This window comes from Balaenoptera ricei, chromosome 15, assembly GCF_028023285.1.
Source record: "Balaenoptera ricei isolate mBalRic1 chromosome 15, mBalRic1.hap2, whole genome shotgun sequence".
Classification (NCBI taxonomy): Eukaryota; Metazoa; Chordata; class Mammalia; order Artiodactyla; family Balaenopteridae; genus Balaenoptera; species Balaenoptera ricei.
In genome coordinates this window covers 91,720-115,400 of record NC_082653.1, presented here as the reverse complement: position 1 = coordinate 115,400, position 23,681 = coordinate 91,720, and the positions used below count along the sequence as shown (strand labels likewise).

The 23,681-nt window shown below is 60.6% G+C and overlaps 1 protein-coding gene across 1 annotated transcript in view; it reads left to right on the top strand.

Annotated features, from left to right (window-relative positions):
* MYT1 (myelin transcription factor 1) overlaps positions 1–23,681 on the top strand; it is a 36,662-nt gene extending 12,981 nt beyond the window's left edge. Inside the window, exons 9-21 of the mRNA XM_059895832.1 lie at positions 3,039–3,253; positions 4,694–4,818; positions 5,347–5,619; positions 8,284–8,438; positions 9,432–9,494; positions 9,607–9,675; positions 14,005–14,067; positions 14,398–14,481; positions 17,683–17,904; positions 18,498–18,589; positions 19,154–19,257; positions 21,402–21,545; positions 21,881–23,681. Of these exons, the coding sequence (XP_059751815.1) occupies positions 3,039–3,253; positions 4,694–4,818; positions 5,347–5,619; positions 8,284–8,438; positions 9,432–9,494; positions 9,607–9,675; positions 14,005–14,067; positions 14,398–14,481; positions 17,683–17,904; positions 18,498–18,589; positions 19,154–19,257; positions 21,402–21,545; positions 21,881–22,021 (1,750 nt within the window). The 3' untranslated portion in view covers positions 22,022–23,681. The remainder of the gene's footprint in view (positions 1–3,038; positions 3,254–4,693; positions 4,819–5,346; positions 5,620–8,283; positions 8,439–9,431; positions 9,495–9,606; positions 9,676–14,004; positions 14,068–14,397; positions 14,482–17,682; positions 17,905–18,497; positions 18,590–19,153; positions 19,258–21,401; positions 21,546–21,880) is intronic.

Sequence of the window (23,681 nt, the reverse complement as noted above, 5' to 3'; positions counted from 1 at the left end):
CTTTGGAACTGGGTGGGAAGGCCTAGGTGGCTTAAAGACTTTTTTTTTCCCCTACAAACAAGAATCAGGGACACGCAGGGGCTTTTTTACCCGGGAAGGCCCTGCAGGGTCCTGCTTGGCTTCACGGGCTGCCTCCCCAAGTGCCCAGGGGGCTTCTCGCCTCTCCGCCGCTGTGTGTGTGTGTCCACGCTCGTGTGTATGTGCACGTGTGTGCTGGTGTCTCCCAGGGTGGACTTGGAGGGTGGTTTTGTGGGCACCGACACCCGCACGGCTGACCCTGCCTTGCTCTCCCCAGGGGTGTCTGATGTCACCGCTTGGGATTGTTCAGGGATTTGTTTGTGGAGTCGCTGGTCCTGTTTGGAGAGAGGGGGCTGCCCCAGCCCAGGACCCCGCTGTCTAGGGAGCTCTGGGAGCTGCTCACTCCAGGACGGACCCTGAACCGGGGAGAGGAGTGGGGGCCAGCGGCACCCTCCGGAGTGCCGCTCCCCGTGACCCTTGAGGTGCTGTGTGTTTAGGTGCATATGCACACGTGTGAGTGTGTGTGCACCCGTGTGTGCGTGTAGACGTGGCTCATCAATGAGGGGGCTTCTGAAAGACCATTCAGGACGAGTCTGCTTAGTGTGACCTCACCTGCAAGGCCCCGTAGGTGCCACGAACAAGGCCAGAGGCTGAGGAGCTTTCCCAAGGCCACTCACCCCCCCGGCAGCCTGCCTTCAGAATCTCCTCCCAGTGGGACCGGTTCTCCGGCGCCCACCATGCTGGGGGACCCTCCCTCACCCCCGTGTCCTTGCTCAGTGGACTCCCTGCTCCCTCGTCTCCGAGGAGCCAGAACTGACAGGGCGTCCCGTGTAGACTGCTGTGCCACGTCTGTCTCCCAAAGGAGAGTGTGGGAGACCAGGCCCACCGTACCCTGCCCAGGCCCGGCGCCCGGCAGCCACGAGCATGGGCGACGGCACAGACCACGGTCTGGAGGTGGGCGGGCCACCTCCGTCCCCGACCTGTCCCTTCCCTGGCACGTGCCTGGCGGGGCCTCTGCCTGAGGAGCGTGGCCTCCCGCCTTGGCCTCAGCGGGTCACGTGCAGGCGGTCTCCGGGCCGGGCCTCGCCCTCCCGCCCTGGGGAGCCCTTGTGGCCCTGTCCTTGGGGCGCCCTGCTCTCCAGTTGGCTTCGTTCAACCAGGGGGCGCTCACGATGGTGGAAACTGCTTCCCTCCTCCATCTTATTCCGTTCCTTCTGGCTTCTTGTCGGTTTTCTTGCCTTGATCCAAGTCACTGACAAAATGTCAAACTGCCAGGCAGGTAAGGCTTGGTGAGGCCACGGTGGGGGCCAAACAGGTGCCAAATGTGGAGGTTGTGCCCCAGGAATGTGACTCAGTTTGTTTGCCTGTAAAAGTGGGACAACAGCGTTATCGACTTCAGAAGTTTCTCATGAGGCCTGAATGAGGCAGTGACATTTTGTCTCCCGGGCCCTCGGTGAGGAGCCCAGAATGGTAGCAGTTGTGGCCGGGATGCAGAGCTTTCCATCCAGGCTCGATGTGTTCCGTGGGGCCACGTTTCCGGATGTTGTACCCCAGGGTGTGGGGAGAATCTTTGCAAAGCTTTGTGGGCCTCACGGACACTGAGTCTGCTGCTGGCGGAAGCCCTGGCTGAGGAAGCCACCAAAACGTGGCACAGACATTAAGTGTAGGACTCGTCTCCCCCCAGGGGTGCCTGAGCACTCACCAGCAACTTCTCAGATGCCACTGGCTGGTCCAGAGGGCCCCCTGCCCCTCCCGGGGACGGAGAGCCTGCCCGCGCTCTGGTGCCATCGGTTTCCCAAGGCCCTTCGGAGCCGCCTTATCGTGGGTGCAGGGACCTCCTGGCACCAGGCTCCTATTTTCGGGTCACACTCAAGTTCTTATGGTGCCTGGCACCTTGGGGGCCTCACCCTTGGCTCCTTCTTTTTTTTTAAATTAATTAATTAATTAATTTATTTTTGGCTGTGTTGGGTCTTCGTTTCTGTGCGAGGGCTCTCTCTCTAGTTGCGGCGAGCAGGGGCCACTCTTCATCGCGGTGCGCGGGCCTCTCACTATCGCGGCCTCTCTTGTTGCGGAGCACAGGCTCCAGACGCGCAGGCTCAGTACTCGTGGCTCACGGGCCTAGTTGCTCCGCGGCATGTGGGATCTTCCCAGACCAGGGCTCGAACCCGTGTCTCCTGTATTGGCAGGCAGATTCTGGCTCCTTCTTAATTCCGCCCACCCCCCTGTTCCAGACTGAAGTCACTGCTTGGCCCTCCCAGGCCTCCTCCGCTCTTCTTCTCTCTGAGCTGACTGGTACCCAAGCCGCTCCACAGAACGGTACAGAGCCTGCGGCCTTTCTCTGCCAGGCTGGTCCCCTCCTGCCATGGCTGCGGTGCTGTCAGGGCTGGTGTCTTCGCACCATCTCTTGTGCACTTAAAAATGCGAGCTCTTCCAGAGCTTCAGTAACAGCGACCGAATGCTTGCAGCGTCCGTTCCTGCCTGTCTCTAACCCCTGCAGCAGCCCCTCCGGGGGCATCTCAAGTGACTTTCAGCAGAAGACAGTGGAGGGCCAGGCCCCTCGCTGCGAAGGGCTGGGTCGGCCCGCCCTGAGGCTGATCCTCAGAAACACCTCCATGTCCCCTCCAGGCACCCCAGCTCCCTCCCCTCTGGGGAATTGTAAGTTGTTCCACCACCAGAATTCTGCCTTGGCTGCCTGCCGCCCTAAGGATGCTCCTCTAGGGCTCCCTGCAAAGGGCTCAGAAACCTGCTCTCCTCATTCCCTCCTCTGTTGACGCGGTCCGCAAGGGGACACGCACTGTTTCTTCAAGGCTCCTAGTGCTTCTTCCCTGTGGCAGTTCTTCCTGCACATCGGCCCCTAGGCACCCTGCAGTGGTGGACGTGTGGGAGGGCCTGCCTGGGTCTCTGTCCGCGCCGGGGTCTGAGGCATGGCTGGGCCAGGCCGTGGCACGGGGCACTGGGCTGAGTGGCACAGAGTCCTTGCGTCCTGTCTCCGTGATTCTCACCTCCGTCTCACACCCCAGGCCCATGTGCTTCGTGAAGCAGCTTGAGGTCCCTCCGTACGGAAGCCACCGGCCCAGCGTGGCCTCCACCACACCCAGGGCCAACCTGGCCAAGGAGCTGGAGAAGTTCTCCAAGGTCACCTTCGACTACGCAAGTTTTGACGCTCAGGTTTTTGGCAGGCGCGTGCTTGCCCCAAAGATTCAGACCAGCGAAACCTCACCGAAAGCCTTTAAATGTAAGTCGGGGAAAGCTGCTCCCGGAGGTGTAGCGTCTGAGGGGCAGTGGAGGAGGAACCCTCAGCAGCAGCGTGTCGGTCCTCTCCAGCCTGGGGCCCAAACCGTCCCAGTCCCCGCGGCGGCTTTCTCAGAGTCCGTGTCTCACCCACATTGCTGCCCCCACGCTCACCATCAAACTGGATGTGTCTCCTCACTACGCGTGACACAAACCCAAGTCCATCATGCCGTGTGTGTCCGCAGCCTTAACAACGTCGCTGACATGGTTCCGCCTACGAGCGTGCCCTCCCCTGGCCGTCCGTTCCCAGCCAGTTTATCCTAGCTCGAGGGGTGGGGGTCTGGGAGGGTCAGACAACCGCTGTGCCGAGCCTGGGTACCCGACAGATGCTTCCTGCGTGGGGGCCATCTTGCTGGATACAACGTGCCATTTGTGATATTAGCAACAAACTTTCTGGGTGCTCGCACTGACAAAATTCATTCCGCCAAACCTTCCAGAACAAGCTTTCCTGTCTTTTTTTTTTTGGGGGGGGGGAGGGGTCACTTATTGCACTAATTTGTGAGTTGCAAGCCTAGTAGCCCTGGAAATACAAATAAAATGGAAAAGCACCCCCAGCGTACATGAGATTGGACCTGGCAGCCCCTGGTGGTTGCTGTCAGCCCCCAAAACTGGCAGTGATGAGTTTCCTACAAGTTAATAATAGAAACGCTGATCAGTACAATGGCCACCTGCAGTGCGAGCGTCTCTCCAACTTGTTGGGACTGGGGCTTCATGCCTTCCTGCAAGGTGCCCACTTAGGCTGGGGCGCTGGAAATTTGCCGGCGATATCCTGACTACTCAGAAATCATACCTGAGAGTGATCTTATGGTTATAGCACAGTTACTAGAAAAGATAACATTTTATGCCTTCATGTATCATGTTTATTTGAACAATAATGTTATTCACCAAAGCTGTGGCTATTGGTGGAGGGGGGCGGGGGGCGACACTGAAATCAGCCTTTTGAGGTGCTGTGATAAAATTTTCCTCCTTGAATGATATTCCAGACACTCCTCCTATTTGCAGACTTTAGTCTCTCAATAAGCATTCACTGATAGACAGCTCGTTTTGTCTGAAATATCAGGGACGCTAGAACGTCTTTGGAGGCTTTGCCCTTTCTGCCCAAGTTATGGTCAAGATGGAAATGGCCTTCTCCACACCCGACAGGGGTGGGGCTGGGTGGGTGTGCAGGCGGTGGGTGGAGGGCCCAGCCCTGGGCCCACCTTCACGTCGCTGCGCCCGGTGTGCTTGCCCCCAGCCACCCCAAAGTACCCCCCACCCTGTGTCTGCGTGGCCGCCCCCCGTTCAGGTTGTATATCAGCCTGCTGTTGTTCCCTTTTTGCAGCCAAACCTCTCCCAAAGGCCTCTCCCCCCAGGCCCAGCCCCTGCACTTCGTCCTCTTCTACAGGCTTCGACTACGCCCACGACGCGGAGGCCGCACACATGGCCGCCACGGCCATCCTGAACCTCTCCACGCGCTGCTGGGAGATGCCCGAGAACCTCAGCACGAAGCCACAGGACCCGCCCAGCAAGGTTGGTGTGTCCCCCGCCGGGAGCCCCTTCTGAGGCAGAGCAGGGGCTTGGGATTTGCAGTCAGGAGCACGTGCCGCCTGCACGAAGGGGGCTCAGCAAACCCAGGGTCTGCTAGGTGATTACCACTCTTTCCTCTTCTCCCTCCTGACCGCTGACCCTGCTGGGCAGAGACATTGGGTGGGTCCCCTCAGAACTCCGTGCACTGTGCCTAAGGGGGCCCAAGTGGCTATGCACACGTGTGCTCCCTTGTCTCTCCGAGTCTGAGGGCCCTGCACGTGTTCTGGGGCCCACACGAGCTGCCGTGTCGAGGGTCTGGTGTTACGGCGCTGGAGGCCTCGAGGGAGTGGGCAGAGTGTAGGCCACATCAGCTTCAGGACTCTTTCTTCTCACAGGCTTTTCTCTTCCTGTTCGGCTCTGCTTCCTTTGGGGGGAGACACTGTCTGGGCTTCCGGTGAGCTGAGTAATGGACCAGGAGGCGCACGTGGGAAGGGGGTGGTGTCTAACACAGACGTTGCCTCGGCCCTGCAGGCCACGGACATCGAGGTGGATGAGAACGGAACCCTGGACTTGAGCATGCGCAGACACCGCAGGCGGGAGAACGCTTTCCCCGGCGGCGGCGGCGGCGGCGGCGGCGGCCCCGGCGTGGCCTCACCTGATGCCTCCCAGGGCCAGAGCGTCCCCGGTGCCCCCAGCAGCTCCGTGACCTCGGCCCCGTCCAGCCACGCCTGCCGCCAGGACGAGTGGGACCGGCCCCTGGACTACACCAAGCCCAGCCGCCAGCGAGAGGAGGAACCTGAGGAGGTGGGTCCCGGGGTCCTGGGCTGGCAGATGGTCGAGCAGGCGCTGGTGGTCGGTGTGCCTTCCCCGAGGGCGGCTGTGAACGCACTTGCGCTCCGGGCAGAGCCTCCATGCGTCCTGCCCCTTTCCACACAGGGTCCTGCACCCTTCGGGCAGCTAAGCCCACCTTCTTGGAGGAATTTTCACCGTGGGTCCAGTCTGTGGCCTTGTCCCCTCGGCAGAATCAGTGGTCAGCACCAGAGCGGTTCTCTGAGAGCACAGGGAGGAGAAGGGCTTTTGTTCATATCCCACGGGGGAGGATTTGGGAGTGGCTCCGAATTCCTCGTTTTTGTGGGCCTCCCACCAACCTGCTGGTGTCCCAGATTAGGGACACCCTGAGCTCTGGCAGCGGCCTCTCCTCACTGTCCCCAGGACACTTCAGGCGCCTGGCTCCCGGGACGGGGGCAGGAGAAAACTCCTGGACTCAGGAGGCCCTTTGGCGGCCAGTGGCCAGAGCCCCAGCACAGCGCTGCCTGGTAAGGGGCAGCAAACCAGGCCGCTGTGTAGGAGCTGCACTCCGGGGGCAGTGGAACGTTCCCTCCCAGTTACTCCACCCACCTGAGATGGGGGCCGCTGGAGGGCTTTTCCCCCCGGAGAAGAGCCTCCCAGACAGCAAAGCCCTGCTCTGAGGGCTCAGAACCAGGTGGCCTCTGCACGGTGTGGACAGGCCTGTGGGTGCCCTCCCAGCCCTCCCCTCCTTGCCAGCCCCCACTCCCAGGAGGGCAAGGGGTGCAGGTCCCTGTGGAGGAGGAGGAGGGGGTGGTGAGAGCTCTCTCTGAGAGCCCAGCCCCTCTGCAGTCCCACCCTCAGGGCCAGCTAGGGTCCCTCTCTCTACAGGCTTCGCATGCAGCCCCACTTTACAGAGGAGCAGACTGAGCCCCAGGCCTAGGTCTTCTGGCTCAGTCACGTGGCTGCAACTCAATGTCTGGCCTCAGAAGAGGGGCACCTCTCTCAGGGGGAGCCCCCAGGGGAGGGAGGCTGGCTGAGGGTGCCCACCTGGGGCTGGCAGGAGGGTTTCTCCCTGGCCGGTGGGGCCCTCCTGTTCCTGTTCTGGGCCACCAGTGTAGTGTCCCCACGTCTGCTGTCACCCTTATTCAGTTCCGCCCCCCCCGGCCCCTGCTTTGGCTCCTTCCCTTTCCCTGCCCCTTTCTTTGACCCCCGGCTCAGGCTGGTCTCTCCGGCCACGTTGCCCCGCCCCCTTCACATGCCCTCTTCCTCATCCCCTCCCAGGACTGTCATGTCCTCTGCGGATGACCCTGGTCTCAGAGGTCCTGTGGTCCCTGCCCACAGAAGCCTGCCGCTATGCCCCATGGTCGACGGTCCACTCTCCAGCAGGAAGCCTCAGCTGACCCCCAGGCCCTTCCTCTCCTCCCCTGTGCCCTGGGCACAGGTGCCCACGTCCTATTGGGTGACCCCCAGAAACACCTCCTGGATCCGGCCTTCCCATGGCCTTGGATTCCCTGCTCAGACTCTCCTTCTAGCTCTGTCCGAGGCTCCTTGACCATCGTGGGTAGGGCTACTGCCCCACTCTTTAGCCTTACCTCACCCAACTCTGGCAGCAGCCCCCCCTCAGGTCCCCCTAACACCCCAACACCCCTGGTCCCCGTGTCTAGGGGCCTCTGGGACGCGCTCCCTGCTCTGGAGCAGCCTCTACCCCTATGCTGCTGGGAGGCCCCCGTTTCTCCTGAAGGCTGGGCTTAAGTTGAGGCACTTCGTCCACCCAGCTGTGCCTTGTTCAGTAATAGTAAGAGTGGCGACAGTGACAACAGCACAACATGGTGCCATGGGCCTTTCCTCCTCCCATCCCCAGACGTCCTGGGACGGGCTGCTATTTTTCCCAGTTTAAAAGTGTGGTGCCCAGGAGGCTGGACAGCGTGCCTGGGACACACAGCGAGTAGCAGTCCTGAGATTCGAATTGCGATCCACCACGGGGGCTAATGGTCTGCTACAGACCGACCTGTAGGGCACTGACCTTCCTGACTCGTGGACTCCTTCCCTGTGCCTGGACGGAGGGACTGGCCTTGTTCACCCCTACATCCACAGCACCCGGCCCTTGGGTGGCGACTGAACACTTCCAGGCCCTGCATTTGAGGTCAAAGTGCTTATGAAGTGCCTGCTGCGGTCAGGTCATCGTGCTGGCTGGGGGCGGTAGGGCCACATGGTCCCGAGGTCGCTGTGATGATTTTTTATCATACTTTGTACGTTGTGCCGTCTCATCATCATAGCATTTCAACAAACGCTTCCTTAGTGCCACTGTCTACTGAGTGCATGCCGAGCCCCAAAGGAGCCGCACTTGGTGTACACTCTGGTGTGTAGATTGCAGCCCAGGGCGGGCAGTTGGAGGTGACCCTCCTGCCTGAGGCCGCGGAGGGTGCAGAAGCGGCGGTGCTGGGCAGCGCCTGGGTCTCCTCGTTCCTGGGCAGCTCAGGAGCAGTGGCCGAGGTGAGGGAGCACCCCAGCCCCTCGGGGCGCTGTTTCCCGTGTCTTCCTCCTGCTTCCAGAAGACAGGAGACTCCGGAAAACGCCTCTGTGGACGTAGCTCTGAAAGGCCCCTCTCCCTCAGCCCCCGGGTCGGGCGCCCGGCCCCCCGCCAGCTGGTTAAAACCTCTCCCTGCTGGTTTTTTGCAGTCAGAGCCAGCAGCCCATTCTTTTGCTTCTTCTGAAGCAGATGACCAGGAAGTGTCGGAGGAGAATTTTGAGGAGCGGAAGTACCCCGGGGAGGTCACCCTGGCCAACTTTAAGCTGAAGTTTCTCTCCAAGGACATAAAGAAGGAGCTGCTCACGTAAGTCCCCACCTTGGACGGCAGGGCCCCTCAGGGGACCGCCACGGTCTGGAAAGGAACGCGCCTTGGTGGGAGCCCGTGACGATCGGGCTCGCCCCCGCGCAGCCCCGTGCTGACCGTCCTCCCGGCCTGGCTGCCTCGGTGGGCAGAGGCTGGGCCTCCGCTGCTAGGACCCTCCCGGGCCGGGCGGCGGGGGAAGGTGTCCTCTCGGCCCTGCACCACGCTGGCCGCTAACCCACTCCTTCAGGCTGATAAAGAGTGAGGGCAAGCCCCCGTCTGGCCCTCAGAGCAGACAGGGCTGAGGGGAGTGGACCTCTCCCGAGCGCCCGCTGCGCTCCTGGCCCTCGGCCCCCAGGCCTGAGGTGCGCTCTGCCTTGGGCTCCGTGTCCTCAGCTCCGGCAGCCGAGTCAGTTCACCCAGATGCCACCGGGGAGGGGGCAGCTACTGGTAGACGTGAGCCACCCCACAGCTTCTGGCCAGCCCCCGCTGAGAGCCACCTCCCCTAGGGGACCGTGAGAGGCCTGGCCCGTGCCCCTCAGGTGATTCAGCCCCCAGCAACGCTTAGAGCTTGTTCCTGGGGTTCCTCTTCCTGCCCCGAGCCCCGCCGGCTGCCAGCTTCCTCCTGCCCTGCAGCTGGCTCGCCCCAGGGTGGCTCTGGTCTGGGGCCCCGTCCTCGGGGAAGGCCCTGCCACGTCAGGAAGGGGCTCCCCGCACACCCATCCCCCAGCACGCACACGTGTGCATGCACAGCGCGTTTGCTTCGGAGGCACCCCAACCTTAAGCTGAGCTTCACGTGGGTTCCCTTTGCTTCCTGAGTTAAGCTGTGTGGGAGAAACTTGTAGCCGGAGGGGCGAGGGCCCGGCTCTGAGGGCTGGTGGGGAGGAGTCGCTCCTCGGCTCTCGGGCGAGCCGGAGGAGGCAGGGGCCAGCCTGGGGGGCGGGCCTGGCGGGGGTGCCGCGCTCTCTGTTCTGACGCTCTGTTTCCTTTGTCCAGCTGCCCCACCCCCGGCTGTGACGGCAGTGGCCACATCACTGGGAACTATGCTTCCCACCGCAGGTTCGTCCCCACTCGGGTCCGGCCCGGCCTGGGGGCCGCGCGGTGGGTCTCCCTCCTCTGCTCCGCTGCTCCCCTCTTGGCTCACCCCGATGTCCCATGTCTTCTCTTTCAGCCTCTCTGGTTGCCCTCTTGCTGACAAGAGCCTCAGAAACCTCATGGCTGCCCATTCTGCTGACCTCAAGTATGTCTGCCCTCCTGGCCTCCCGTCTCTCGGGTGGCTGCCTTGCTCTGCTCGCTCCTTCCGTGAGGCTCCGGCCGAAAGCAGCCTTCTCCAGGGCTCTGGCCCAGGCCGGCCCCAGCCAGAGGCACGGGGCCACGGGGCCGAGAGGCAGGGCCACGGAGGGGCTGATCCTGCTTGGCTGGGCTGTCGCCACTGCTGCCTGCATGTCCCTGCTCTGAGCGCCGCTGTCTGCCTGCCCCCTTGGGCCCAGGGCCGCTACAGGCTCCCGTGCTCCCCTCTGAGGGCCGAGGGCCGGGAGGGCCAAGCAGGGGTAGGGCCTGCCTCTGGCTCGTGGTGGCCCGGCCCGTTCTCTCCCTCTCCTGAGGACCCCTGACGGGCTGTCTGGGCCTGCTTTCCTCCTGCCGTGGAGATTCGGGAGAGGTCCCGAATTGGCTTTGGCTTGTACGTCTCCCCGTGGCTCAGAGGGCTACAGGCTGTGCAGCTCTTGCTAAGCGAGCTGGAGGCTGGTGATGGCAGAGAAAACTCTGTGCTGCTCCCTCCTCATGCAACCCCTTCCAGCTGCTTCCGTCTTGGCGCCTCGTGCCCTCCCCCCGCGCCTCTCCCCCACGCTCACCCCTTCTTTCTGCTGCGCCCTCTCTCCACCTCTGCTCCTCCTGCCCTGACATCTGGGCAGGGCCGCCCCGTGGCACCAGCCGCGCTGCTTGGTAGCCCTGCTCAAGCCAGAAGCGAGCGCCCAGAGGTTTCCCGGCTCTCAGCGTCCTCTTGGGGCTGGACCTGGGGACTGTGCCTTTGGTTTCATGCCTTCAGCTCAGCTGAGCCCTAAGCCCCACGGCGCTGGCTCTGGGTTTCCAGGCTGAACCGAGGCTGTGGAAGGAGGGCCCCCTCTTGGCCCCTCAGGTCGCCCCCTCTTCAGGGGGTTCCTCCCTGGGCCTCTGTGCTGGGGGGCCTGAATCCAGGCCGGGTTTCCCCGGCTCATCCCGATCTGGGGCCAGAGAGGAACTGGGGCTCTGGTGCCCCTAAGGTGAGGAGCCATGGCTGCCGTAGGCTTCCAGCGACCTGAGCTGACTCGGAAACGGGGCAGGAAGCTCCAGGTCTCTCGGAGTGTCCGGCCCTGCCGGCCTCATTTCTGTGGCTCTGGGGAGCCCGTCTGGTCCCAGCAGCCAGGAGAGGCGTGTCGTTGCCTCTTTTACCGTGGGGCCTTCCGTTCCCGCAGGCCAGGCTGGGCAGGGTTCGTGACCAGAAGCGTCTTTCTGGGAACTATCGGCTTTGACACCTGCGTGTTCTGAGGCCCAGCCCGTCATGGCAGATTCACACACGTGCTCGCTCACCCCGCGTCCAGCTCCAGAAATGCAGTGAGACCCTCAGTCCTGTAGGCTCGAAACACTCTTCCCCATCCTCCTCTTCCCGCTTTCCTTCCTCTCTTCTTTTACCATCTTTCTCACGATCCTTTCTCCTATTATCTTTTCCAATTCGACTTGGTTTTCTAACTGATCAGTTTTCATGGTTTTCCAGTTTGCAGGCCTGCCTGAGTGGTGGTGGAATTCTAGAAGTGACCACACACCCTCAGTAGCCCTTTTCCTGCAGAGCAGTTAGTCAGGGCTCCTGGAAGGAACACGCAGACTTGGTCTGGGTCCAGAAATGTGGCCGACAGGGAGGGTCAGCGCCCTTCTAAGACTGAGAGCCTGTGAAGAACTGCAACCCAAACTGGTCTGGAAGTTAGCAATGGAGAGTTTTCCTTGTGTGCAGACAAATCACTCCCTAACTCCCCCCGACGCGCTTCTCTCCCCAGGGCTCCTTCCGTGGCGCCCACTCCTTGCTTCTCTCAGGCCGCAGGGTGGATGTGGCCTGGTTCCCCCATGCTCCTCTCTCCTTCCCCCGCTCGCTGGGGTTTGGCACCCTGATCAGCCTCGTGGCAGTGTCGGCTGAAGGTGACCTGTCCACGGGGGGCAAAGGCACCTGTGCCATGCCTTGCGAATGAGGCTCTTTTGGTGGCCCCGCATCAACACCTGGTTTGCAGTGACAGTTGCAGGCGGTGTGTTTTCTGTGTTTAATCAACTCCCAAGGGCGTCTGCTCTTCCCATCCACGTGCCCAGTGTGGTCAGGAGCCAGGGGCTCGGCTGCCTTGGGCTGCACAGCCCACCCCACGTGTGGGCGTTCAGAGTGCAGCCACGCGGCCTGCAAGGGCGTGAAGGGGGAGCGCGGCACAGGCCGGGGGACAGCCCCCCGCCACGCCGCCCCGGCCACGGGACAGGGCTGGGGGTGGGGTGACGTCTGTGTGGGCCAAGCTGCATGGATCCCCCGTCTTGCCCAGACAGCGCACTCAGAACAGAAGGGGCGAGGGTTCCTGAAGCCGGCCCTGGGGTTACCCAGGGCCATAAGAGTAGCCGATGCTACGGCGCCCAGTGCAGATACCTGCTTCTCCAGCTGGGTGACGTCATCCTCACTTGGACATGACTCTTGGGGAAAAAGCCGTTACATCAGGCCAGCAAAGAGCGCGGGGCTGCCCCGCCTTCCTGGAGCAGGAGTGCCCCAACGTGCGTGTCCTCGCCGAGTCGCCTCCCCCAGACCTGAGACCCACTCACAGGCACCGCCGGAGGCTGCAGCTCGCAGGGGTGTCACCCACAGACCAGAGCTGTGCTTATGGCCCCAGAGGCCTGGGACTGCTGTGGACCCGCCGTCCTGGCCACTGCCTGCAGCGCCGAGCTTGTGTGTTCCGCAGCTGCGAAGGAGCAGGAAGGAGAAGCTCTGTCCTTCCAGAGGGTGTCACAAGGCCTGGGCCTCAGCGCAGAGAGCCATGCGAGGGACACCCTGGTACCCTCAGTGCGGCCCAGAGGGCCTTTCTGAGCAGCTGGCGCCCCGGGACCGCGGGCCACGCAGAGACGCAGTGTCTGAGCGGGAGGTCCCTGCAGCTGGGGCTCGTTTGAAAGGGTGGCGCTTACCTGGACAGAGGTGGTGGGTGGTTTCCTTTGAAACACAAAAGCCTCTTTGCCCCAGATGTGGGGGTTGGAATGCGACCACACGTGACGGGCGGGAGGCGTCCCAGCCTCAGTGGGACCTGAGTTACCCCAAAGCCCGACAGGAGGGAAAGTGACCCGTTGGCCGCTGCCAGGCCAGGGAGGCGCTGATGTGTGGCACTTGGGGCAGGGGTGAAGAGGGGGCCCCAAGAAAGTCTGAGGGGCCAGGAAGGAGGCTCCTGGGCATCTCGCCCCTCGTGTCGCCACGCCAGCCTGAGGTGGGCGGTCAGTGTCGCCCGCTGACGTCTGGGAGGAGGATGCAAAGGAAGGGCCTTGGACGCTGCCGGAGCCTGGGCGCAAGGGACCCCTCTGTTGATTGACGGGCCACCCGTGTCCTGCCCGGCTGGCGCTCGGCCCTGTGTCCTTCTGGGTCCACGTTTGAGCTGAGGAATGGCCTTGGCTCCACAGTTCTCTCTCCGTGTGAGGATGAAGCCAGGAATGGCAGATAAGCACCCAGTGAGTGCCGGGCTCTCCAGATGCAAGCACCAAGGTCCTGCCGGGGCCCACAGGACGAAACCACGCCCTCACGAGGGGCACGGCGCAGGCGGCAGATCCACCCCGGAGGAGGCCTCCTGAGGACCCACCTGCAGGATCGGGTGCTCTCCCCACTGACGCCAGCAGGAACGGATTCATTTTTCTCCAGTGGACATTCAGGGAAAAAATAAGAAAACCCAAGCTGGTGTATCAGAGGGGAATTTTTACCTTCTACGTGATATATTCATCAAACCTTTTGGGTGTATACAGCTGGGCTTTTGTGTTTTGTTCCTCCCCTCCCTCCCCTCGGCTGGTGCCAGCCATCCCTCGAAAGCCTGCGTCCGTGTGGACTCGGTGCTCACCCAGTAGGACTCACGCCCCGACGTCGCCACTGCTGGGGGTGGCGCGTCTCGGGTGCTCAGTGCTGTCTGTTCGTGCTCACGACGGTGGCGGCCCTCGGTGAGAATAGGCCGTCTTCCTCCAGCAAGCTCACGGAGGAGGAACCGGTCCTAGATGTGAGCTTTGCATCCTGAGCGCTTGTTTAAAGGCCCACATGTGTTCTGGAACCTTCTAGTCCAGCCTAGTCCTCTGCAGGAGGCTGAGTCAGGAGCCCATCATCCCGCAATGGAAACGTGCTCTCCTCTCCGCCCTCCTGGGCCCCCTTGGGGAGAGTGGGTGGCCAAGCTCTGAGGCCCGGAGGTCGTGGCAGCAGGCCGGCCGGGACACACGTGGCCGTGTGTGAGACCTTAGTGGGTGGACTTGTAGGGGGCTGAGTACAAAGGCATCTTCTGTGGCCAAGTGACTTCCGCGGCTCTGGTCCCAGCTCCGCTCTCCTCCGCAGGTGCCCCACACCCGGCTGCGACGGCTCCGGCCACATAACGGGGAACTACGCATCGCACCGGAGGTGAGCCTGCCGTGCCCTGGGTGCCAGGCCAGAGCGGGTGGGGGCGGTTTCCTCCTCAGACGAAGTTCCAGGCTCCGCGTAAGACATTAACGTTGCTGCGTCCAGAGACGGTTTCGTCCCTTTCATCGGAACCGCCAGTGTTCCCAGAGCCCGATCAGGGCGCCCTCTGACCAGAGCTGGGGGCTCACGGTGCCGCTTCCTGCGTGTGGCCCTGCTGCTGGGACCTGCCGGGGCTGTTGTCACAGAGCTTAAGGGGAGGGGTGAGGCGGGGGGGTGTGAGATTTTGCTGTCCTTGGATCACGGTGGCATTGTTTCCTCTTTCAAAACCAGCTTGTCAGGCTGCCCTCGTGCCAAGAAAAGTGGAGCCAAGGCTACACCCACGAAGGATGACAAGGAAGACCCTGAGCTGATGAAGTGAGTCTAGGCCCTGCTGGCCTCTTGGCTGCTGTGCAGGCTTGAGGTTTCCCTGTATTTTATAATTTTAAAAGCTCCTTCTAGATTCTGTTTGCATTAACATAGCCCATTAACAATGCCCATTTTTACAGACGTGCTCATACCGTGCACGGGGACGCCCTTGCAGGCGGGAGCCGTGTGCATTGTGTGGGGGGCACATGCGGGCGCTGGCTCCTGTCTGGGCCTCTCAGGTTTGCGGTGTTTGACGGGCCGGGAGAGGCAGAGTGCCCTGCTGCCCGCGCACCTGGGCACCTGGACATGGACCTCAGGGCCTGGCAACCCCAGGCACTCACGGGCATTGCGGTCTGCACGGCTCCCGGCCTGGTGGGAAAGGTCAGCTGCAAGAGTCAAGGGGGAGAGAGTGGCTGGAAAGACAGCAAGGCTTTGAGTCACACGTGCGCCCACACCTCTGGAGGGAGCTGACGTGCAGTGAGGGAGCCTGGGAGGGTCACCTTGAACTGGGACCTCAACAGACCTGTGGGGAGGAGAGAGGACATCCTGGGCCTTAAGTGATTGGAGTGCCTGAAACCCTCTACTGACCTTCTCACTGGGGGTGCCTGACATGTCATGAACCCTGACCCAGACCCCGACTCGCCTGGTGGGGGCTGGTATCGCTGAAAACTAATCCTTCCAGGAGGGACCCCCCCGAGCTCCCGACTTGCAGGTGGGGGCAGGGCTGTGCCACAGGTGCAAACAGGGTGACCCACCACCCAATTTGCCCAGGACTTTCAGAGCTGACACCAGGTAGAGCAGGCAGTGGGTGCCCCCAGGCGGGTGAGGACTGGAAGAGAATGGGTCTGGCTGCCTGGTGGCCCAGGAACTCGGGGGGCTTAGCTGGGGCAAGGCACGCAGTTCCACGGGAAGCAGGTCTGCCCTGACTGTGTTCCCTGTGGACCAGGAACAGCTGGACACTCACCTCTGTAGAGGGGATCAAGCTGGCCCGAGGTCCGTTGCTCCTCCTGGGAGCTCACCCCAGCTGCGCCCAAACATCTGCTTGGCCACAGAGGAGGGGCCTAATTGACCAGCATTATGCCCTTCAAAGGGGACAGCCCCACCGGCTGTTTGCTGTAATAAGGCAGTGGCTTGTTTATTTAATTTATACAGTAAAACTGTAATGAATGCTAAATCAAAAATGCAAAATACATGGTTGTTGGTATTGTGAATGCTGCCTACTAAATGAGAGGGTGGACAAAGAATATTTTTTCTTCTGAGAACCTAGGAATTTGCCTGTGATCATACAGACGCATTGCTGTTATGGGTTTAGCCAGTATCCTGCTGGTAGGGATGATCAGTGAATTGTGCTGCACTTGCAAATGATTAAAGTCAAGATCAGCGTTTTTCAAGTTAACGGGGAGGACTGGTTTTCCTCTTCCTGATGTGCTGTCAACTTTGCTTTAAAAACAAACAACAAGATTTTGCAGCCAAGTGGAGAATGTGACTTGTAGAAGCAGTTCAGCATTTACAGGATGGATGAAGTGTCTAATGGCTCCGTGGCAAGGAGAGGGGGCCGCCCACTTAGCACCTCCGTTTTATATGATCTCCTCCCTAGCCATAGACTAACCGTATTTATAACTGACGAGCATCTTAGACAAGGGCAGGTGGCCGCAGAAACCTCCATCGGTGCGCCAGGCCCTGCTGCGTGGCGTGACTTGGTTGGCAGGCACTGGTGCGGCTGCGGAGGGACCCGTAGAGGAAGAGCTCCCTCGTAGGCGTCTCGTGTCTGCAGCGTTTGAGTCGGTCGGCACGTTGCAGTAAATCCCTTTGGCCACGACTGAATGACTGACCTAGACAGTCTGTGGAGGTGGCAGGTGGGATGTCTTGGGAGACTGGGATTGACACATACGCGTTAATACGTGTAAAATTGATAACTAACGAGAACCTGCTCTATAGCACAGGGAACTCCAGTTGGCTCGCCGTACAGTAGAAACTAACACAACATTGTAAAACAGCTGTACCCCAATAAAAAAAAAAAGAAGGAAAGTCTGTGGAGGTTCCAGCGTGGCGGGTCGGGAGCTGCCTATCCATTGCCTGTGGAGAGGCCTCGGCTGCCCCCGGCTGCCCTGGCACCTGACCAAAGAGATGTGCCTCTGACCGGGGGGCCCCTGGGTGTGCCACACGTCTTAACGTGAGGTCACCTGACAGCTCTGAAGATTTGGGCCTGGGGTGTGGAGGGAAAGACCAGCAGTGTTATTGTTGACATATCTGAAGCACTCACCATAAAGGTAATTCCGGGAAATGCCAGCAGTCCCTCCTGAGGAGAAGGCAAGGGTTTTGCAAAGAGAGGGGGGATAAAGCGCTTAGATTCAACTGTGTGTGGTGACTTGAAGAGCTGCCTCTCACTTGGCCTTTTGATCTTGTAACGTCAGGTACCTCACAGGTACCTCAGAGGGCCGGGCCCAGTGGTCCCCCTGGGACCCCACAGTTGGGAGTGGACACAGAAGGGAACCTCCCCAAGTCCCCTGCAGGGGCCCCTGGCCGTGACTCCTCTCTGGATCGGCGGCGGAGGTGACCTTGGGCTGGCTCGGTGGACAGCCCACATTAGAGCCCACGTGGCTGGGATGAGTAAGAAAGGAGTGAGAGCCGAGACAGGGGACGTGTGAGGACGGGCCCGGCTGAGGAGGCCGCCTGTGAGATGAGTCTGAGTGTGCGGGCCACGAGGCAGCACGCTGTCCCCCAGCCCTGCCACCTGCCAGGGGCTTCCTGCCTCTGACGTGTCTGCACCCCAGCGAGCTCTCTGTGAACTGGGTCCTCTGTGCTTGCTGGGTCTGTGGCACGTAGAAAGCGGTGACAAACGGCTAGTGCTCAGGGCAGGCTCCCAGCAAGTGGCCTCTGGGGTGACACAGAAATGATGCTGGGCACGAGGTCCAGCTGTGGACCCGGAGGCCACCAAGAGCCAGCCCCAGGCCCCAGGGGTCACTGCTGCTGAGGGGCGGGGCGAGAAGGTGGCCGCTGACCCCCCGCTGTGCAGGGGCTGCGAGGCCAAGGCTGGAGAGGGAACACGAGCCCTACGCTGGGGAGGCCCAGGTCCTTCTGTGCTTTCTGTCCTCCTCTTGCTCCAAGGCCGGGAGTCCATCCAGGAGACCCCGGCGTGTCTTAGGGTCTGGCCTGGGGGGTCTCTGGGCTCTGGCGCCTGGGGCTCACCTCTGACCTCTTTGTGCCCAGGTGCCCAGTTCCAGGCTGCGTGGGGCTTGGTCACATCAGCGGCAAATACGCCTCTCACAGAAGTGCGTCGGGCTGCCCTCTGGCCGCCCGAAGGCAGAAAGAGGGCTCCCTCAACGGCTCATCCGCCTCCTGGAAGCCCCTGAAGAACGAGGGGCCCACCTGCCCCACCCCAGGCTGCGACGGCTCCGGCCACGCCAACGGGAGCTTCCTCACCCACAGGAGGTGACTGTCCCAGCCTCCCTGCCCCTCCGTCACCCAGGAGGGCCCCAGCTGCGGGGCTGTGGGCGAGGCTCCCGGGGAGGGCCAGGCCAGGGCTCAGGTGTACATGGTAGTTTCTCGAGGAAAAAGACAGACCCAAACTGGTAGCCCGTTCATTCCACAAGCCATTACTGGAAGTCCATCAAATATCAGTCTCTGGAGATAGATGGTCTCTGGAGAACGAGAGGACAGCCAGCCCTCCCTGCAAACCAGCACATAAGTTAAATACCTAGTTTGGTGAAGGATGGTACACACTGGGGGGAGATAGCAGCAGGGAGGGGGTAGGAAGTCCTTTCTGAAAAGGTGGTGTGGCGCTTGCCCCGAGCCGTCCGAGGAACAAGACTTCATGGCAGTGGCTTGAGCTGGGAATGGCCTGGGCTGCTGAGGATTGAGGGAGCCTGGAGGCTGGAGTCCGGAGCGAGGGGCACCGGGGATGAGCGACGACACTCCAAACAGGATCCCACCAGGCCGCCAGCGCTCACTGTGACATGTGACCTCAGACTGGCCCGTGGTGCGTGAGCTTGGACTGGCTTTTCATGTGTGACCTTTGCTTCCAGCTTGTCTGGCTGTCCCAGAGCGACCTTTGCTGGAAAGAAGGGAAAAGTCTCAGGGGATGAGCTTCTCGGCACGAAATTCAAGACGAGTGATGGTAAGGCTGCCCTCCTGCAACCCCTGCATGTGACCTTTGCAGCCAGAGTGGGCGGGTGGCACTGGCGAGAAGTGGGTCGGGAAGCAAAGCCGCCCTGGAGCGAGTCGCGGTGGGGACCGAGCTCTTGAGCTGAGCCGCTGGTCCTCCTGACCTCGGCTCAGAGCCTCTGGCTGCCCTGTGCCCTCGCGTGGCCATTACGGCTCTAACCTGGGGGTAGGTGAGCCCTGCTGGCAGCGATGGAAGCCATAGTGTGGACCTGTGAACTCACTCAGGCTCAATGAAGAGGGAAGCTGAGGAAATCAGCACCATCTGGAAAAACTTCCATTTTTATCTCAGCAATTAACACTTGCCCAAGAGGCGTCTATTTCCCCACAAAGACCCAGGGCCAGGAGGCAAACAGCTGACACACGTCTACTAGTCCTGAAGGCCACCTTTCCCAGCCTGAGATGGGGGCCATGAGCCAGGGCTTCTGCTTGGGAAGGGGGTCCCTGGGTCCATCTAGAAATCAGGCCTCGGCTGACCCCCACTTGCGGGAGCCGCGACTGAGGTTTCTCTCCGGGGCAGTGCTGGACAACGACGAGGAGATCAAGCAGCTGAACCAGGAGATTCGCGACCTGAATGAGTCCAACTCCGAGATGGAGGCCGCCATGGTGCAGCTGCAGTCCCAGGTGGGTGGTGCTGCCTCCCTGCCCCGCCCCGCCCTCCCACCCCGAGGATGTCCGTCCCATCCTGGGCCTCCTCTTCTGGGCAGTGTGAGGGGAGCCCAGCCCCTCGTCACGGTTCTGCTCCGCGCGTGCTCCGCTCAGCAGTGTCAGGGGTCCTGAGGTGCCGGCGGCTGTCGGTCCCGTCGGTTCGTAGGAGCAGAGCCACAGTGTGGGTCCTCAGAGCCCGTCTGGAGCTGGGTTCCAGCCCAGCACTGCCACAGCCCGGCTCAGTGACCTTGTGAACCTCTTGTCTGATCCGTACCCTGATGTCCTCCCAGGTAGAGTGGAGATAATAAGAGAATCTACTGCATTCATTTGTTGTAAGGTGAATGCACTTCTACGAGGAAAGCGATTAGCACAGTGTCTGACCCAGAAAGAACTGCTGTGCTGAGGGGCAGGGCTACACCTCACTTTAGGTGTCTGCACCCTCTCTCTCCGATTTCCCCAAAACGAACATTTGCAACCAGCAGAAAAAGAACAAAGACCCACAAAGAACGGTGATGGTCTATTTTGAAAAGAAGAGCATGCCCTTCCCTTGGCTGCTGAGTGGGGGCCGGAGCAGAGCTAGGGGCACAGAAGGGGAGGCCGCACACAGCCATGTCCCCAAGGACGAGGAGGTGACCTGGCCCTGCGGAACTGGAGGGCAGAGGGGATGGGTGGGAAGTGTGAGATGTTGGAGTCCACGTGACCTGTGCCGCCCCTCCTTCCCCTGGCAGACGGGCCTTTACGCTGACCTCCTGTTACCCAGAAGCTGGTGTAAAAATAGCATCAGCCCATGAGGATCAGGAGGGATTTTTGTCCTGCTGTGCAGCATCTTCTCCACGTTCACAGGCAGTGGAAGCAGAGAAGGGGTGCAGGGGCTGTCTCTGGGGACCGAGACACCCCACTGGGTGGCTGTCCCCCCCATACCTCCCTGCTCCTTTCCTTCTCAAAGTCCAAGGGACCTCCCAGTGTCAACACCCTTGGGAAGCACCTCTGATTTCTCTTTATTTGCCAATGCCCACCTATTTATAGACAGATTATTCACTATCGTCCTTTTGGCAGGACTTGGAGTCCCCTTTCCCGTCCAGGGAGTTTTGCGTTGTGTGCTCCGCAGGAGGGCTCAGGCAGAGGAGGCAGGCTCCAGAGCTCTACTCAAAACTTTTAAAGCCAAAGGCTTGCCACTAGGTGGTGAGAGAGTGACGCTCTTCAGCCGCAGGGCACAGAACCACAGCCTCCTAAGAACCACAGCCTCCTAAGAGGCGGCCCACCGTCCTGCACCTGAGCGATGGCTGGGTGTGTCACACACGCTGCGCGAGCTTGCCTCTGCCCTGAGGCTCCTTTCAGATGCAGTGAGGCCGGGGGCTGCCCTCCCAAGCGTGCCTCCTCTGGGCCCGGCCCCGGGGTGGGCTTCTCGCCCCCTTCCCCACAGGGTGGTGACCCTCTGCACAGGGTTCTGCTCACCCTGAGACTCACGTGGTGCCTGTGGCACCTAGAGCAGGCGAGACTGCCCGTGGCCATCAGCCCTGTCATCACCGTCCTCTGCTGTTCCACGTGCAACCCTTAGAGCCCCCGGGAGAACTTCCAGCCTCCCTCCTGGTGCCCTGCTGGGTCCAGAGGAGGAGAAGTGTTTGTGCCAGAAATCCCAGGATGCTCTCTGGTGTGCTGGAGGGATCATCGGCTGGTTCCACTCAGCCGTGAGTTGCAGAGAGCTGCAGCGGCCTGCTTTGCCTGCCTTCACAGCTTTAATAAGGCCCTTGGCTGGTCTTTCTGGTGGGGGAAGCCCAAAGGCAGGCGGCCCTCCCACAAGGTGTGTACAGTGTCCCTACCAGAGAGGAAGAACAGGAAGCTAGTAGCAGGCTGGGACTGGAGCCCAGGTGCCTCAGTCTGTGCTCCTCTCCAGCCCGTAGGACAGATGGGGCACGTAAAGCCGCGGCACCCCCGCCCTGGCTCAGTCACTGCATCCCCTCCTCCGCCCAGGGACCGGGGTGCTGCCAGCCCTCACTTGTGGCAGGGCCCCTGCCTCTTCGCCCTCTCGCAGAGGGACGGGCGGCGTGGCCCGGCGGGCCTGCCCCGCGTGCTCCCCGGGGGATGCGTCAGAAGGCAGCCCCCGCCTCTGTCTGGCGCAGATCTCGTCCATGGAGAAGAGCCTGAAGAACATCGAGCAGGAGAACAAGCTCATAGAGGAGCAGAACGAAGCCCTGTTTCTGGAGCTGTCCGGCCTGAGCCAAGCCCTCATCCAAAGTCTTGCCAACATCCGCCTTCCGCACATGGTAAGTAGTGGCCCTGCGGCCGCCACAGCTGAGCTGGCAGCCACGTCCTGGGGCTCTTGGGAGGGCGGGCACCCCTCTGCCTCTGGGGTCTTGCTGGAAGGGCCCCGACCTGGGGATTCTGCCTGGGCAGACAGCTGGCCACGGTGGCTGTAGCATCCTGAGCAGCCCGTGCCGTGGTTGTCTCAGCCCGAGTGCTGCCCGTGGTGGGTCCGTGGGCTTGTCTCTGGTGGCGTGGGCATGTGGGTCTGAGACTTCCCCCATCGATTTCCCTGGCTTCTGGAAACCCTGGGGCCCCCTGCACGGATGGGCCTCGCTAAACTGGTTCTGTTCTCTAGGAGCCAATATGCGAACAGAATTTTGATGCCTATGTAAGCACGCTCACCGACATGTACTCCAACCAGGAGTGCTACCAGGACCCCGAGAACAAGGACCTACTCGAGAGCATCAAGCAGGCCGTGAGGGGCATCCAGGTGTAGTCCTCCTCATCCGAGGGGCCATCGTGCTGAGCCGGGGCACCTGGGGTACCCCGACCTGCCTCCATCTTTTACCTCCCTTGCCCTGCCCTCCCAGTGGAGATTCCCAACTCACAGTGACTTCTAGTTGGCAGCCCAGGGCGGCCTCGGGGGGTTTACCCAGAGGGGTGCCTGGAAATGCGTGTCTCCCTCGATGCGATGCGCTCGCCGGGCCAGAGGCCTTGACCTCTCCACACGAGTGCGGGGCGTGAAGTGTGACAAAGTGATTTATTTTTGCTTCTGAAAGCTCGACGTCTCCAGGGGAAACTCAAGGACAAGGTTCTCAGGGAAGTTTTGGAGCTGCAACCTCAGTACTCCTTTGTCTGTCAAGGCCGAGAGGGCAGCCCGGCCGGGCGGTGGTGCGTGTGACGAGTCGGCCTGGAGCGGCCAGTGCGCCTGCGCGGTGAGGCCGCGTGGCGAGTGTGTCTCCTGTTGTCCTTTAATTCAGTTTGTATGTTAAGGGTGGACGAGAGCAGCGTTCCAGAGGGTAGGTTAGGAGTAGGCCTCGAGGAAGCTGGCCTGGGACCCCCCTGAAAGACGGCGCCAGCTCCACGTGGAAGCACCCCCGGCCGGGCCTGCAGACCCTGCGCTCAGGGTTTGGCTCCCTCCAGGCTGCGGCCTTTAGACCCACGGGGCCTCTGGCTCTCTGTGTGCCCACATGGCCCGTGACCCGCCCATCACCCGGGTCATGGCTGAGCTTTACCGAGGTGGGGACAGCGTCAGCGAGGTCAGGGGGTAAATTCCTCACTAGAGACCACCAAGGTGTCACTTCTTTTTAGATCCATTCGAGATTCGAAAGAAGGTAAATTTTGATTTAATGTGTTAAAAACACAATGTTCCTAACATGTAAATAGAGTCCAAATCAAGTGTGACTGCGATTCCAAGTTAGTATTTAAAAGTAGAGAAATTGCACTTCCTGGAAGAAATAAGAAAGTAGTTAGTTTAATTATTCTGTAAATTATTTAATTTTGTCAGAATGTAAGTATTTATATTCACAACCTCTTATGTTAACGTTTGCTATTTATTTAACATTTTTATTTATTAATTTTATACTATTTTACCTAGACCCCACACCAGGACACACGAGAGGGAAATAAATGAAATCAAAGCGAAATTAACGATTTCACTATGAGATAGGCCACACACAAAAAATCTTGCTATAACTTCTAGTTATGATTTTAATGCAACTGAGTTATTTTTTATATATTTTGTTATTTATTCTTTTAATAACGGAATTTTAAAAAAGTATTTTGTAACAGGCATTTTGATAATTTGGGGATATTTCCCCCTCGGTCCAATGGAAAGAACGACTTTTTGGTTTTCTTCACCCCTTTTGGCTCCTTTTGTTTCAGGCGCGGACGACAGCAGACGGAATTCTGTATTTATTGTTTATTTAAGCGTAGTGCAGATGTGTGTGCTCTGGCGTGTTTCTTGTGTCGCGTCTGTGTGCCGGTTCCTGATGGCTGAGTCCTGTCGCTGCGAGGGGTGCTGGCCGCAGGCCGCCCTGAGCAGCCGCCCGCTCTAGGCTCCCGTCCCTCTGACAGCTCTGATACTGTGATTCTCCTTCCTCAGGAAACGTTGAACCCACAGCACAGCTCTTCTCAGTGTGTCTGCAGGGTGATTT